The 15,041-nt window shown below is 47.7% G+C and overlaps 1 protein-coding gene across 1 annotated transcript in view; it reads right to left on the reverse strand.

The window, feature by feature from the left end:
- Positions 1-2,497: 2,497 nt before the first annotated feature.
- Positions 2,498-15,041, reverse strand: part of tle2b (TLE family member 2, transcriptional corepressor b) — a 56,862-nt gene continuing 44,318 nt past the window's right edge. The window contains exons 8-17 of the mRNA XM_008304004.1: positions 13,261-13,428; positions 12,676-12,835; positions 11,374-11,543; positions 10,802-10,878; positions 9,682-9,931; positions 9,141-9,388; positions 8,396-8,543; positions 6,380-6,530; positions 6,167-6,243; positions 2,498-2,648 (exon numbers count right to left, since the gene is read on the reverse strand). Coding sequence (XP_008302226.1) covers positions 2,541-2,648; positions 6,167-6,243; positions 6,380-6,530; positions 8,396-8,543; positions 9,141-9,388; positions 9,682-9,931; positions 10,802-10,878; positions 11,374-11,543; positions 12,676-12,835; positions 13,261-13,428 — 1,557 coding nt within the window. The 3' untranslated portion in view covers positions 2,498-2,540. The remainder of the gene's footprint in view (positions 2,649-6,166; positions 6,244-6,379; positions 6,531-8,395; positions 8,544-9,140; positions 9,389-9,681; positions 9,932-10,801; positions 10,879-11,373; positions 11,544-12,675; positions 12,836-13,260; positions 13,429-15,041) is intronic.

Below are 15,041 nucleotides of genomic sequence, written 5' to 3' on the forward strand. Positions count from 1 at the left end.
TATACAGTTCAACTAAATTGCATACTGTCATGTAAAATTCATTCCTGTGTGAAAACGGCGGCGGCTGTGAGGCTGCTCGCCGTATAAAATCAGACTTGATTCTGTTTCTATCAGCTTAGGTGCAACAAGCATGCAGTAAAAGTGGAACCTCTTGCGATGGCTAAGTCTACATCGCCAGCCTGCTGTACACAGACCACAGACTCAACAGAAACAGTTTAATACTACACAAGAAGGACTGAAAACAGACTAAAGTACGCGTACTACCACTTCTGAAAAAAGGGGGTAAAATAAAAACAACAAACAGCAGAAGGAGGAGCTCTTCTCCCCGTATGGAGGCTCTTAGAGTTTTTTCTTTACACTGAGATGCTGATGTTAAAACCCGCTGCCTGTCACCACCACCAAGGATCCAAGGTACACCCATTTAGACAAAAAAGAAAAAACAAAAAGATGATAAAAAATATATTTCCCAACTGTGTTCCACCAGTTTCCTCCATGTGTGAGTGCATCCCTCTGCGTCTGCCCAAACACAGCCATAGACGAGCCCAGTACATAGACATATCCATACATAGGACGAGCAATCACTAGTCATAAAAAATACTGAAATCAATGAGTAATAAAAGAAAAACATGTTGAAATGTGCCTTTTTCGGTCTAAACATTGGTGACGCAAGTTCTACACAAGCAGAGAGCTCCGATATACAGTTTGCCTGCCAGGCTGTCATATGATACAAGGAGGGATTCGATGGAAGAGTCGGGTTCAGAGAATCAGCTCCACGTTTTCCTTATTCGCTCTGTTGCCAAGAATCAGATGAAAACACTGATGCCACGCTCATGTCTGCACATTTGAAGCCGGTTAGCTCAGTTTAATGCACAGACTAGAAGATAAAAAATAAAACGCCTGCTACTGCTTTGATTCTCACTAATTATCTAACGAGATCGTATTTGTTGGAGGGTTATGGGCCAGACTACTTCCTGGTCTTAATGGAATCTCCTGGGCAAATGATCCAGACTGAAAACTACACACTTATTTGTCATTTTTACACTTTTCCATTTGTACAAATCAAGCAAACAAGAAATAAAACATTAATTAGCGGCTCTAGAAGTCTGTTGGTTGAACTAAGTCAACGGGCTGATGGCTCAGACACCAGAGTGGCAGAAATGTCGAGTAAAACTTGGCAAGAAAGGGAGAAAAAAATGTGAAACTTTTCCTTTAAGGTGTTTCAGTCAATAGGAATCGATCAAAGAAGACTTTAGCCAGAGCGCTGTGAACATCAGCGGGCAGAGATGGAGGTGATGAGTCTGACAGACGCCTGATCTCATCGTGAATGAAAACAGCAACGAGTTGCATCAAATGTTCTCTATTGTTTTCTCTTTTAAAGGATCTGATTGGTCGCTGCTCAGGTTCGGGGCTGCTGCTGCTGACGGTGGCGTCACGGCGTGCTGTTAATTTGCCCTCTTGTCTGCCTTACAGTGAAGTTTGGCGTGTTGCTGCTTCATCTAGCTGACAGCGCCTTTAATGAGAGTGAGAGCGGCGGCCCGGTGTCAGGAGAACAATCCGGAGGAATTAGAAGGAACAGCTCGGTTGATGTTCTCTGTTTGTGTCTCTGGGCCCTGGGAGAATCCCATTGACTCGGCTGCTCATTAGACGCCGCCTTTGTCGAGACCAAAATAAAATAGATATTAAGCAGCGAGACGGGGACGACGCGCCGCCGTGAATGCCTAATTGCGTGCCCTGTGTGTCGTGTGTGTTTCTGCCGTCGTACGATCACCTCGGGGGGGTGCAGCGGAGTGTGTGATGACGTGTGTTTGTGTGTTTGGTGTCGGTGTGTGTGGATATCCACCTCCCCCACCCCCTCCATCTCGGAGCGTCATCGTTCCCCAGCTCCTGACACCTCTCGCTGGGGAGATCGAGCTGCGGCGTCAGCCTCATTAAGGCTTCCACTGTCTGGCTAATGAATCGATTGTGTGGTATCAGTGCTCCTGGCTGGCGCTCCCACAGTGCCACTCCGCTCCTCCTCTGGGGGCCTCCCTTCCACTGAGCTCTTAATCAGGAAACAGCCCTAATTACCCTGCCTCCCTCCCTCCTCCCTCCCTCCCTGCCTCCTCTTCCTCCCTTTCATTCCTCTTCCTTCCGCACTTTCTCTCCTCCACAACTTTATCTTCACGCTCCGCCGCCCTTTTCCCTTTTGTCCTCCTTATCTCGCCGCTTCTTCCCATTCTGCCTCCCTTCTCTCTCGCTTTGCTATCATGCCTCATCCTTGGGCTAAAAGTGGAGGAGGGAGGGAGGGGAGGGGAGAGGAGGGGAGGGGAGAGGGGGAGGGAGTAGCTTATATCACAGCGGGAAAAAAAAAAAGAGAGAGAAGGGGTGATGTTTTTAGGTGGGGTGAGGGGTCAGGAGGACTCGAGAGGAAGCGAGACGGAGGTTGCCGGAGTAATGAGGATGAGGAGTGGTTGTCAGGGCAACTACAAGCCTCCCCGCCCTCCCCCCCACCCGACTCCAAAATCTCCATCCTGTCTCTTCCCATCTCGTCCCTCGGCCCCTCAGTACACCACCTCGTACACCGTGGCCTTCTTGTCCCCGGAGCCCGTCACTATGTACTTGTCGTCGGGGGAGACGTCACAGCTCAGCACAGACGAGGACTCCTTGGACTGGGCGAGAGAGGTAGACACAGAGCAGGGAGATGGAGAGAGAGAGAGGGAGGTATGATGGATGGATGGAGACAGATGGAGAGAAACAAACACAAAGAGAGAGATGTTAGAAAAAGATATGACTCATCACTTAATACTCAATCATACAAGACATATTTGCATTTCAAAACAGTCGGCATTTATTTCCAAACAGACAACTCCGGCGCTCCAGGATGCTGACTCACTCGTCTGCTCCGATCTGAGACTCATCGCCTGGTTTTTTTTTTCTGTCTCTGGTGAGATGCTGCCTCATTAACGGCAGGTTTAAGCATCACTTGCAGCACCAGTGTGACGGCCTGCACCAACAGTTCTTTTTATTTGCTTCCCCTTTTCCCACCGTGGGGGGAGGAGGAGCTCCAGACCGACCTCGGCCAGGTGCTCCGGTCTGGGCTTCACCATCATTTATCTCTCTCCCTCTACTTCCATGCTCTCCTCCCCGGCTACAGGCTGTCAATCACGGGGGCGCCGGCGAGAGGCCATTTTCACACAGGATCAGTAATACTGCAGCGAGACAGCAGGAGGGGGAAGCCGGGGCGTTCAGGAGGAGGCTGACAGGCTAAAGGATGAGTTTGGAGAACAGGGAAAGTAAAGCACAGCGAGAAGAAGGCAGAAGAAGTGGTGAGGAGAACTTCTCCGTGACGAGGTGTCAGTGGTTCAACGTGTTGTGCCAGTTTTCAGCAAATTAATCAAAGTCTCACGTGTCCCCAAAGTGTTTCCCTCAGTTTGGTTTAAAAAGCTCAAAATAGCACAGACATGGTTTAATTCACCCAGACTGAGGAACCGCCTCGTTTACGGCTGTTAGGAGCTCAAATATAACTGAGCTGCTGGTTTTCTGCCTCCTTCAGGAAGGAAACTCTCTCTGCATTAAACTGGACGACTGCTGGTCCGTCAGGTGCACCAGTGTTCAGTTCTTACTGGTTTAAAGAACGGCTGAAACTTCGAACAGCTTTTACTTTTAGACCTCCAGGTTTATAACAAACACACACAAAACATAGATTTCTACCATACGGGACCTTTAATATCTGTTTTCTGAATATCTGTCATACTTTTTACATTTTCTGCCGCCTGAGGAAAATAATTTAATTCAGTTTTCTAGTTCTTCATCTGATATAACGTTGAATTTCTATGAATGACTCCATTAAGGCTGATGCACCAGAGATGGACAAAGTCCTTCCCAATGAGCTGGACTTCTATAAATGCATTCTTAATATTATAGATTTTATAAAACAAAAACAAATCCTAGTTAATAAAAACCTCACGTAACCAAACAACACAACCACAAACAGAAGCAGCTCAACTTAAGGGCAGAAACTAGTAAGTTTGCCCCAAAGTACGACTTCACGCCTGCAGCAGACACATAAACACCTGAAACCCTAAAAACCCTAAAAACCCAACAGATGCTGATGAAGTGAACCAGACAGACGCCGGCCTTCACTCTGTTTGCTGCTATGGTTGAGAAAAAGTCTGACTTCTCACTGAATGCAGCAAATACTAAAGACTTCATAAAGGTGTAAAAATAAAAGCTGTTAAGTTCTCACAGGTGCTCCTGACTCACCATCCCGTCCATATGCTGTGTTCTTCCTGAAGGAGGCGGAAAACCAGCAGCTCATGTTGTTGTTTTGTTCTTTACATTTCAGAGCAGCTCTACAACAGGCGGTTCTACGTTCTGGTGAATTAAATCAGGACTATAGAAGACTTTATATTTGCTGCTTTCAGTAAAAAGTCAAACTTCTACAGAACTCTGCTTTTTATCACAATAACTGTCGTCACTTTCATTCAACATTATTCAGTTATTCATTTGGATTAACCGACTAAATTATCCACAAACATGAAGTTTTCTGATTTCTAGCTTCATGACTTCAGGACAAGAGAACTTTTGGCAATTTTGAATGAAAACTGATTAAATTGTAAATGATCAAACATGTTGCTGATTATTTTTCTGCGTTAATGAGAGATTCCTGCTCTACAATAAAATATAAAAAAATACCAAGAACCACGTCGACATATCAAACAAACGTTAACCTGCAGAACTCAGAGAGAAGCAGCCGACATCCTGGAAGGAACGACCAGAACAAAACCTCCATGTGAGCTGACCGGGTTCAGAGGAAAGAACCTGAACACCTGAGCTTCACTAAATACACCAAAGTTATTGATTTAAGAAAGCAGCTCTGACACGATCAGACGAAAGAAAGTAAATCTGAGAATCGTGGAGATAAAACAGCTTTTAGAAAACTCAGGAGACCAATCTGCTGTTTGTCTGTTCATCTACATGCAGATTTTTATTTTTATTTGATGACACGACTCTTGTTTTACCTCCAGTGAAATGTTGGATAAAAAAAAAAAAATGGCAGCGAGGAAAAAAGAGGAGCTACCAACAGAGCAGGCAAAGGGCAGAAATGAATCTGAGCAGGAAAGAGAAAGACGAAGACAGGAAAGCACAGCGATAAACAAAAAGACAAGGTCAGAGACGAAAGTGAGGACAGAGGCAGAGACAGATTTGGAAAAAAAAGATTTAAACCACAGAGGGAGAAAGGACGACAAGAAACAGAGGGACGAGGAGAGAAAGAGGGAAACAAATAGGAACAAGAGAGGAGTCGGCTTTAAGGAGACGGAAACGGGAAAGGACAGCGATAAAGCAGAAAGGAGGAAGAGGAGGCAGAGCGCTCTGTGCAGCACGGCGACGGGAGGGAGCTGTTTGGCAGCACAGCGGCTGGCATTTGGATAACAAAGCAAGATAGCCAGAATTTCTCCTTTCAGTCCGCAGGGAGAGACAGGAGCCGCCAACCCTGCTGCCCACTGTAGCTCACACAAATATGACAACCACACTGCTACACACACACACACACACACACACACACACAGAGCTCAGCTTAAATGCACCTTCATCTCCGCCTCTAGTTTCATTCACACCCAAATATACGGGCTCAGCTAAAAATATTGCATCCCTGCATATTCATGTTTCACCGTTTGCTCGAATGGAGCGACGGAACAAGATGGAATTATGTTTTGCACGTGCATGTGTACAGATGTGTGTGTGTGTGTATAGATGTGTGTGTGTGTATAGATGTGTGTGTGTGTGTGTTTTTGGAAGCCTGCACCCTCTGATAAACCTCCACAAGTCACCTTGGATCAACAAATCTGGAATTTAAAAAAATAAAAAATAAATGTTTATCACCGCTTCCTCCCTCTGAACCCCGTCATATTTTTCTCTCTTTTGCCTCGAGGGCTCTGTGTGTGTGTGTGTGTGTGTGTGTGTGTGTGCGTGTGTGTGTGTGTGTGTACGTTGTGGGGAGAGTTTAAGGACAGGAGGCAGAGACAGTTTCAACACTATTCACACTGACAAACAGATGACTTTGCAGCCCAAGTATGCCCACACACACACACACACACACACACACACACACACACACACACAGTATCTATATAACTGTGTATATACGGAGCATAAACATCCTCGCAGCGGTGCACTCATCCCTCACCTGGAAAATGCTCGCTCCATATGGTGTCCTCCATGCATTCAACAGATTGTCTTTTCCTGTGCTCACGAACCACTTTCCTGAAATAACACAGACGCGTGTTAAAGAGAAATGGAGGCAGGACGTAAAGTGCAGCCGAGTGTGGCGACGGCTGATGTACGTCGGCGAGAGGCTGCAGACACGTTTAGGAAGTGATAACTGCGTTTGCGTTCGTACCGCAGTAGGCGAACTTGAGCGAGAGGACGCAGCTCTCGTGGAGGTGCAGCTGGTACTTGTCGGGTTTGGAGACGTGCAGGACCTCCACGTTGCTGCTCTCCATCCCCACGGCCAGCCACTCGCCCGTCGGACAGTAGCCCAGAGAGAAGATCTGGAGACGGACAGACGGACGGGGGAAGAAAACGGGAGGGAATCAGAGGAAGGTGAATGAAAGCAGAAAGCGAAACGAGAGAAGGCGGGAGGGAAGCAAGGGCGCAGAAAGGAAAACAAAGATGGAATGAAAGAAGATGTGAGGGAATGGAAGATGAGGGAGGAAAGGAGATAAGGTTGATGAAAGAGGGAGAACAATGAGCGGAAGTAGGGAGGACAGATGAAGGAATTAAGCAGAGATGAAGAATGTGGGGTATCAAAGAGAGGCGATAAAGATGATGAGTGAGAAGAGGAAAGATTGGAGGGGAAAGTTAAGAGAAGGGAAAAAAACGAAAGGGTGGAATGATGTAAACAGGGTAAATACAGAGTGAATTAATAAATAGAGAGGCATCGGGGGAAGAAGGAACGAGGAGAGGGTGATGGAGAGCGGTGGATGTAGACGGACGGAAAGCGAGAGAGAAAGTCATTACACGGTGGATCGAAACTCATTTGACAACAGTGGTCAACTCTATAGCCCTGTTGTGACAGTGAAGAGTGAACGGAGACAGGCGGAGTGTGTGTGTGTGTGTGTGTGTCTGTGTGTGTGTGTGTGTGTGTGTGTGTGTGTGTGTGTACTGATGGCTTATTGGTGTGAATACCTACAGCGTGGTCTCGCTGAGTCTTTATATATTTACTGTATATTCACCTCTTTGGTAGTTTTTCCTCTTTCATTGAAACTCTGAGTTAATATAAAAACATGACATAATTTGGCTTTTTTGACAAGAATTTACCCAAAAAAGGCTCTTTAATGACAAAGTGACAACAGATGTTTACATAAATGTCTATTAAGTAAACATATATAAGCATGAGTATCCACCCATTCAGTCGTAGATTCATCTTTAGCTGTAATTACTGCACTGGTCCTGAGTGGATGGATCTAATCAGTCTGCTCATTTGGACGCTACAGGTTTGGCCCACTCCTCTTTGCCAAACTGTCAGGTTACACAGGCTCTGTGAGCCAGCAGCTCTTTTCAAGTCCAGCCACAAACTCTCAGTGGGACTGAGGTCTGACTCAGACACTCCAGAAATCACCTGGTTGTCTTTAGACCATTTCTGTGGAGCTTTGGCTGTTTGCTTCAGGTCATTGTCTTGCTGGGAAAACAAATCTTCTCCCAAGTCTCAGTTCTCCTGCAGACTGCAACAGGTTGTCCTCCAGAATATCTCCACGCTTTGCTGCATTCATTTCACCCTCTACCTTTAACCTCACATCATGATGCTGCCACCACCGTGCTTCGTAGTGGAGATAGTTTGTGATGATGTGCAGTATTTGGTGCCAAACACAACGTCTGGTCTGATGGCCAGCTCAGGTTTTTTTTTTCTCATGACACTGAAGAACCACAGAGCAGTCTGCTGGTGGCCTCCTCGCTACACTCTTCATTCAGCTTCAGAAATGTTCTCTTATCCATCTCCTGATTATACAGATTGGACGTATTCACTGCAGTCAGATGATCTCCGTTCCACCAGCTGTGTGACGTCTACACCAACTGGCTGTACCTGTGCTGTAACAGGTACGTCACTGTAAAGGGGGTGAATACTTCTATAGTCATTATGTCATGTTTTATAGTTTGACTTTATTGACGTTACCTTGAAGAGATCTGTCCTCACTTTGACATGAAAGAATCTCTTTTGGAGTAAATTTTTGCCATAAAAGGTAAATTAAGTTGAACAAGAAAACTTCCAACACTTCTATAGGTGCTGTATGTCGGTGCATCCATAGCTCTGCTACTGGACCTGCATTACTAATAAACAGTGTGTACGTTTAAGTCCATGTCCCGTGTTCTGTCTCACCTGCTGGATGTATAGGTGAGAGCTTGTGTGAGTTTGTACCTGCGAGGTGAAGTCGTGCTGCTGCAGCTGGCGTCCCTCTCGGAGGTCCCAGCAGCGGACCGTGTTGTCCAGGCCGCCCGTCCACAGCTTGGTGCCGTCGTTGGAGATGTCGATGCAGCTCGCTCCGTCCGTGTGGCCCTGAAACTGCCTGCAGGACCAGACGAACACGCACACACACGCACACGCACACACACACACACACACACACACACACACACACACACACACACAGCTTCTGAGAACAAACACACACATCTCCAAAGTCCACACGTGCTGCACTCTGCCTCCTGTGTGCTTCTCTTCTGTTGGAGGTGTCAGACCAAATATATTTTAATCCTTCCCTCCCTGTAGCACCTCCTGCCCTCTCCCCACCCACACATGATCCTCTTTTCTCTCCTCACACCTCACCACAGCGCTGCTTCCCCTTCTCCCTCAGTTCCTCTCTTTCAGTGTTGCTTTGCCAAACACGGCTGTTTTTATCCTGCCCATATCCCCCTATGACTGCTTTATCCCCCCTCTCTCTACCTGACCATGACCATTGTGAAAGCCTCAGACTGCAGCGATTTCTTCTTCCCACTCCAGCTCCCTTCTTCCATATTTTATCAGCTGTCCTCTCTTATCTTCTCCTACCTTTCTCTTGAAATTTCTGAAATGTTCCTCATCTTCTAGCTTCTCTCTCCCCATCTGTGCTCTCTGCTGACTGCAGTCTGTTTGTGCAGGTACAGTAGTTTTTCCTCCTGCTCACCTGACCAGCGTCTGGTTGTGGAGGTCCCAGACCACGATGTTGCCGTCGCTGCAGCAGGAGAAGCAGACCTTGTTGTCGGGGGAGATGGCCAGAGCGTAGCAGGCGGGAGCGGACGACGTCAGCTCCGCCTTGATGCGGGGAGTCGGCGTGGCCAGATCCCAGATCGACAGCGTGCTGGCCTCTCCGCCGACAATCAAGGTTCGCCCGTCGGGGAGGATTTTACAGGAGCGGATGTAGTTATCCCTGTTCTGGTTGGACAAGACGAGGAAAGCGGTTAGATTATGACTGTCGTAACTGGATCAAGGACAGAAAAAACAAAAGTGCACGAGGCTTTCTAGGACAGATGGCAACACTGGAGACATTCATGAAACGAATATGGACGTTTTGATGTCCGCTACCAAAACTGAGGACGAAAGATGACACAGTCAATAAAAACAAATCTGCTCAGTGAATATACTGTCGACATGCACACATTTGTTTGCATGTTTCTATTTTTAATACTTGAGCGTGTTCCTGTTTTCCGTCCTGCCTCATGCCTCACCAGACAGTCCAGCTGGGCCATGGGGCTCTTGCTGCCCGGCTGGCTGATGTCCCACACCTTGACGCAGCCTTTGCCTCCGGTGTAGACGTGGCGCGTGGAGGTGCTGATGGTGACGGCGCACACCACCTCCCCGTGGCTCAGGGTGTGGATCTGCCGGGCGTGACGGGGGATCCCCGGACCCAGCAGGGCGTCGGGGGGAAAGGGCACCGGCTGCATCTGGCCGTCGGCGCTCACGTGGAAGGAGTAGGCGCTAAAGAGGAGACGGAGGGAAGGAAGGGAGCAGAAATCAATCAGCAGTTCAGAGTGAAAGAGCTGCAGCTAAGAACCAACTGGACTGGGAGGCACTGCGAAAGGACTGCAGAAACGGGCCAAAGGCAAAGACGGATCAATCAATCAATCAATAAGCAAGTGAAAGCGCAGCACTACAGGTAAACACACATAACTCACTAACAACCACACACATGTCAGCGTGCAAGGTGTGAAGTCTGACGACGGCATAATAGCCTGAATTCAAGCAATTACCGGGCTCACGGTAGCTGTGGGCGGGAATGCATAATGGCAGATTGCATTACAGGCCAGAGTCACTGTAGCATTGCTAATGGCTGATCAATACTGTGGCGGTCGGGAGCCGAGGCTGTTTTATGATTTCAAATTAGCACGGCAAGAATGAATCGCTGCTCCACAACAAATGACAAAAACAACACAATTCCTCAGCCGGCGAAGGCAAGAGAAAATGTGCCAATGTGTGGAGTAGGTGATGCAGACATGTGAAGCATCACAGTGTTCCTGAGACGTACGGCTTCCAGGTATTAAACAGTGTTAATGTGCAACACCGAACAGCTCCCGGGACCTAAGAGCACATTCCCATGCAAAACATACACATACTAACGCGTGTAGATGTGTCTGCTGGTGTCTGTTTTTATTGGAAAATTGAACATAGACGGTGAGTTAGTGAATCCTTTAGCTGGTAGTTCAGCTACGGTGGCCTCCAGGAGCGCCGGTGACAGAAACAGAAGCACCCTGACTCGGATACACAGGACATTTTATCTCTGTTCACGTTCATGCATGATGGGAGTCGATCTCTGCACATGCAGGTGTGTTTTTACAGGTACGAACTTACGGCTTTCCACCAGACGAGCCGGGCAGAGAGGAGGACAACCCCGGGGCCCTCAGGTGAGACCGGGAGTCATACGCCACCTGGTGGAAACAGAAAACGGAGACAAATAAGTACAAGTGTGCTGCCTAAAGTGTGCCAGTTGATTTCCACATAATTTTCATCACAAGTACACACAAATGTATGTAAATTTGTTCAATCAAATCCATTTTCCACATCAGACAGATAAATCTGCAATTTAATGTGATTGCAAAAGACAAAATTATTCCAGTATAGGAGCGAGCGGAAGCTGTGATTGGACGGCTGCGTGTTGACATACGTGTTTCTGAGGCTGCTCACTGACACTAACAAAGAGCTGCAGCAGGATGCAGACAGGCTGAGCTGCTCAGCGTCTCCTTTCTACCACTGCTGTCTATAAAATGAACTGGAGGAAGTAAACATGATGGCTCTATAGCACACTGTATCGCTGATGCAGGACAGATTCATCAGGTGTTTAAGCCGTGCTGTGACAGTACGAAGGCTGGATCAGAACAATAAATCAAACCTTGACAGAGGAGCATAACTCGGCCTTTACTCACCATGGGGCTCCGGGAGTAGGCGCTGGCTGCTGCGCTGATCTGTGGGGAGAGAGTCAGGGCTCCGCCGAAGCCTCCGGGACTGGCCAGCTCCCCGTTCAGGCCTGCGTGGGACACCACGCCAAAATGAGCCGGGTATGAACCGGGGGGCACAGACATGGGACTGCGGAGAGCTGGGAGGGAGGGAAAGAGGGGCAACAACACAGTACACAAGCACAAACACCGTCACAGAGGGGCTGAGAGTCGAGGAAACTCTGTCTGATGAGGGCGCTTCAAAAAGCTCTGGGCCTCACCCACAAACAGGACGGAGCTAAACTACAGAGCCTTTAATCACTGTCCACACAAAGAGAAATGTTTGCAGCAGCAAAGCTTCAAGCTGGCTGGTTGCTGCAGGACAACGAGTCCGTCCACATGGTACCGAAGCAGCTAAATGTGGCTCTGACCCGGTACCTCACCCACCCGACCTGCACCGTCTGACTTCTGTCTCCCAAACTTGCTTGGTCACTGATTTCAAAGTGAAGACAAAGTCATGCACGCTGCTGAGGACAATCTGGAGGCTGAAGGTTTGACCTGCTTCCACAGAGGAACAGTGACGGTTGAACACTGATGGACCACTGATGGCGCTGAAGTTAAAGGAGACTGATGCAGGAACAATGTTCCTCCTGTGACGTTTTCTGCTGAGAGTTTTTTGAAGCTCCCTCGTACATTTAACTTTATTTGTTTAAACACCAGCCAGGCTGCAGATCAGAGAGCTGTCAACAACAACTCCTGGCTGTAGGGGCAGCGACCAGCTAACAGTCTGGATCCAGAGCACGACGGAAACAGATCCAATAAAAACAAGTGGAAACAGGAAAACAGAGGAACAGGAGGATGTGTGGAGGGCAGAGGCAGTCTGGGTACAAACCCCATCGAGGTCATGACAGGTGGATTCATGGAGCTGTTTGGTCCGACTGATGCAGTTTATATAAAACAAATGAACAAGCAGCTACATCTAAAACTAAATGTAAAGCGATGAGCAGAGTGATGGTAGGAGCTTCAGGAGAAAGCAGATGGACTTCTGTTAGGTCTGGTTCTCTACTGAGGCTCCCAGATTACAGTGAGTAATCTGACTACTTCCTCCACTAAATGAGTTCCATGATGATATTTGTCATTTTTCTGAGCTTATGGTTACAAACATGGTGGAAAAGCTCTAAATGTGTAAAATGATCTCAGATTAATGTAGAAGTAGCTCGTTATGAGTACAGTGAGCTCCTCTATCAGCAGATTGAACAGATTTGTGCAGTTTGTCAGTAACCAGAGTCTCACCGAGGGGGTCTGCGCTGGCTGCTGCTTTGCTGACCAGGCGAAGGCAGGAGGTGCTGGGACCAGGGGCTCCGGGGGCTCCGGGGGCTCCGGGGGTAAGGGCCTCACGGTGGGACGGGGACGGGGTGCCAGACTTGGACAGCGGAGACTGGGACTTATCCATCTGCAGGAAAAATCAGGTCAAACAATAAATATAACCAATAAAACACATGGACGGTCTGTCACAGGACTCGTGATGCTTTCCTCTCGTTGATGAGTCTCAGTGAAACGTTAGGAAGCTGTGGAGCAGCCAGCAGGAGTTTGTTCTGACGTGAATGAGCTCCTGTTCAGTGGATCTGCATGAGCTGGACTGTTTTATCCTTAAAGCTAAATAAATGATGACGTCACAGGAATCGACAGCCGGAGGGTAGAAACTGAAAATAATTCAATTTAATTATCACAGAAAAAAAAAAGATTTAAATGTTCAGCTTCATTAAAGATGTTAAAAGTTCCAGTAACGTATTAGCATAACGAGAAGCAGGTTCTGCTGACTCAGCAGGTTCTGCTGACTCAGCAGGAACCTCCAGCGCTGCCATCAGCCCAGCTCACCTGTGCGGGGTCCTTGGCCTTGCCCGGGGTGGGGCTGCGGGGGTTTGGGGTGGACGGAGCCTCTCCGGCGCTCGAGGAGCCCGGCAGCTCTTTCCTTAAGGTCGGGGCCCGGTCCAAACCGTTCCCATGCGGCGAATGTGGAGGGCTGCCGGCTGGAGAGTTGGGCTCCTGGACGACAGAGAGAGACGAGAAATGATTTAATGTTCGACTCAGTTCTGTCGTTTCAACCTCAGACGCTGAAACCAGTTTGTTCTCTTTGTGTCTCGACCTTTTTTATTTCTGCTTTAAAGAGACGATCGTCATGTTTGGATCAGAACATCTCCTCTCTCACTATGGTCACGACATTTTAGCACTTTTTATGGAACCACACATAAGAAATGCAGCCAAATGCAGCAGCTGCTTCAGATCTTTAGATTCTTAACATACTTTGAACTTCTTTTTTTTTAACTGAGCTGCATCACCAGAACCCTCAGCTGGACTCTAAGCTCACGTCTGCTGTCACACAGGTGTTGGGATGTTCTTAATAAATGCACCGTTATCATTTAACAGCTTATTATTGTAGCTGCACATTGGATGTGAATGCCACTGGGATCATAGCGACACCATCCTGATGGATCACAGCTGGACTGAACAGAACCGACGTCATGAAGCTTCACAGAAGACTTTGTCATGAAAAACCTGATCTTTGGTTTATTTAACAAAAACAAACAAAACCACCACAAATGACCACAATATAATAAAAGAACTGCTGCTAGTGATTTAAAAAGTCTGTAAAATAAGAAGAAAAGCGTGACGATGTAATAATAAACCCTCTAACTGTCTTAAAGCCACCAGCGTCCTGCTGTACCGACTCTGTGAGGTTACGGCAGGAGTTTGAAAATACACTTAAAGGAAAAGCTCCTGATTCTTCTGTCACTGATCCAACGTCAACCGGGCTTTGTAAACGGGAACCGGGAGCTCAGGAAACACTACATGACACCCCAGACGCTGGCGCTGGCGCAGTCGCGTATGGACCTGGAGATAAAGCTGCTGTTACAGATGCTTTCATCACTGGAGCAGCGCCGCCTCCCCAGAACAGAGTACTGGAGTAAGCACTTCTGTCTGGGTCACGGTGATCAGCACGGACACTCCAGTGCTTATACGGACACACACACACACACACACACACATTTCTTATGAGGACATTCAGTGACACAACCCCAACCTTCACCCTGACTGTAATCTAAACCCGATTCTAGCCTCAAACTGGACCTCACAGAGATGGTTGTACAAACACACGTACATCACCCGAACCGTAATCTAAACCTGATTCTAGCCTGAAGCTGGGTCTGAAACTCAAACTGGACCTCGCAGGTATAGTGGTACAAACACACACATGTATGTTTATCTGCAAAAAGGGAGGCACACACACACACACGCGCACACACACCCACACACACACACCCACACACACACACACACACACACACGTAGGTTTTATCTGTACCACAGCACCGCTCACCAGAGGACTTCCCTCCTTTTTCCTTCCATTACCAAACATGTGTCGCTTCTCTTTCCTCTCCCTCTCGGTGCTTTTGTACCGGTTTCCAGAATCACACAAGAGACCGGTTCTGCTTTTGTGTGCAATATCAGAAATACAGAGGGCTTAGATGAAACATATTTTGGTACACTGCGTGAAGTATTTAAAGAACTAAAATATTCCAGGGGCATAAACGGCTTTGCATATATTAAAGGAAGCAGACTGCAGTTATCTAATGAGGGGAGGGAGGAGGAGGAGGAGG

This window comes from Stegastes partitus, unplaced genomic scaffold (genome assembly GCF_000690725.1).
Source record: "Stegastes partitus isolate 25-593 unplaced genomic scaffold, Stegastes_partitus-1.0.2 Scaffold2113, whole genome shotgun sequence".
In the NCBI taxonomy this organism is placed as follows: Eukaryota; Metazoa; Chordata; class Actinopteri; family Pomacentridae; genus Stegastes; species Stegastes partitus.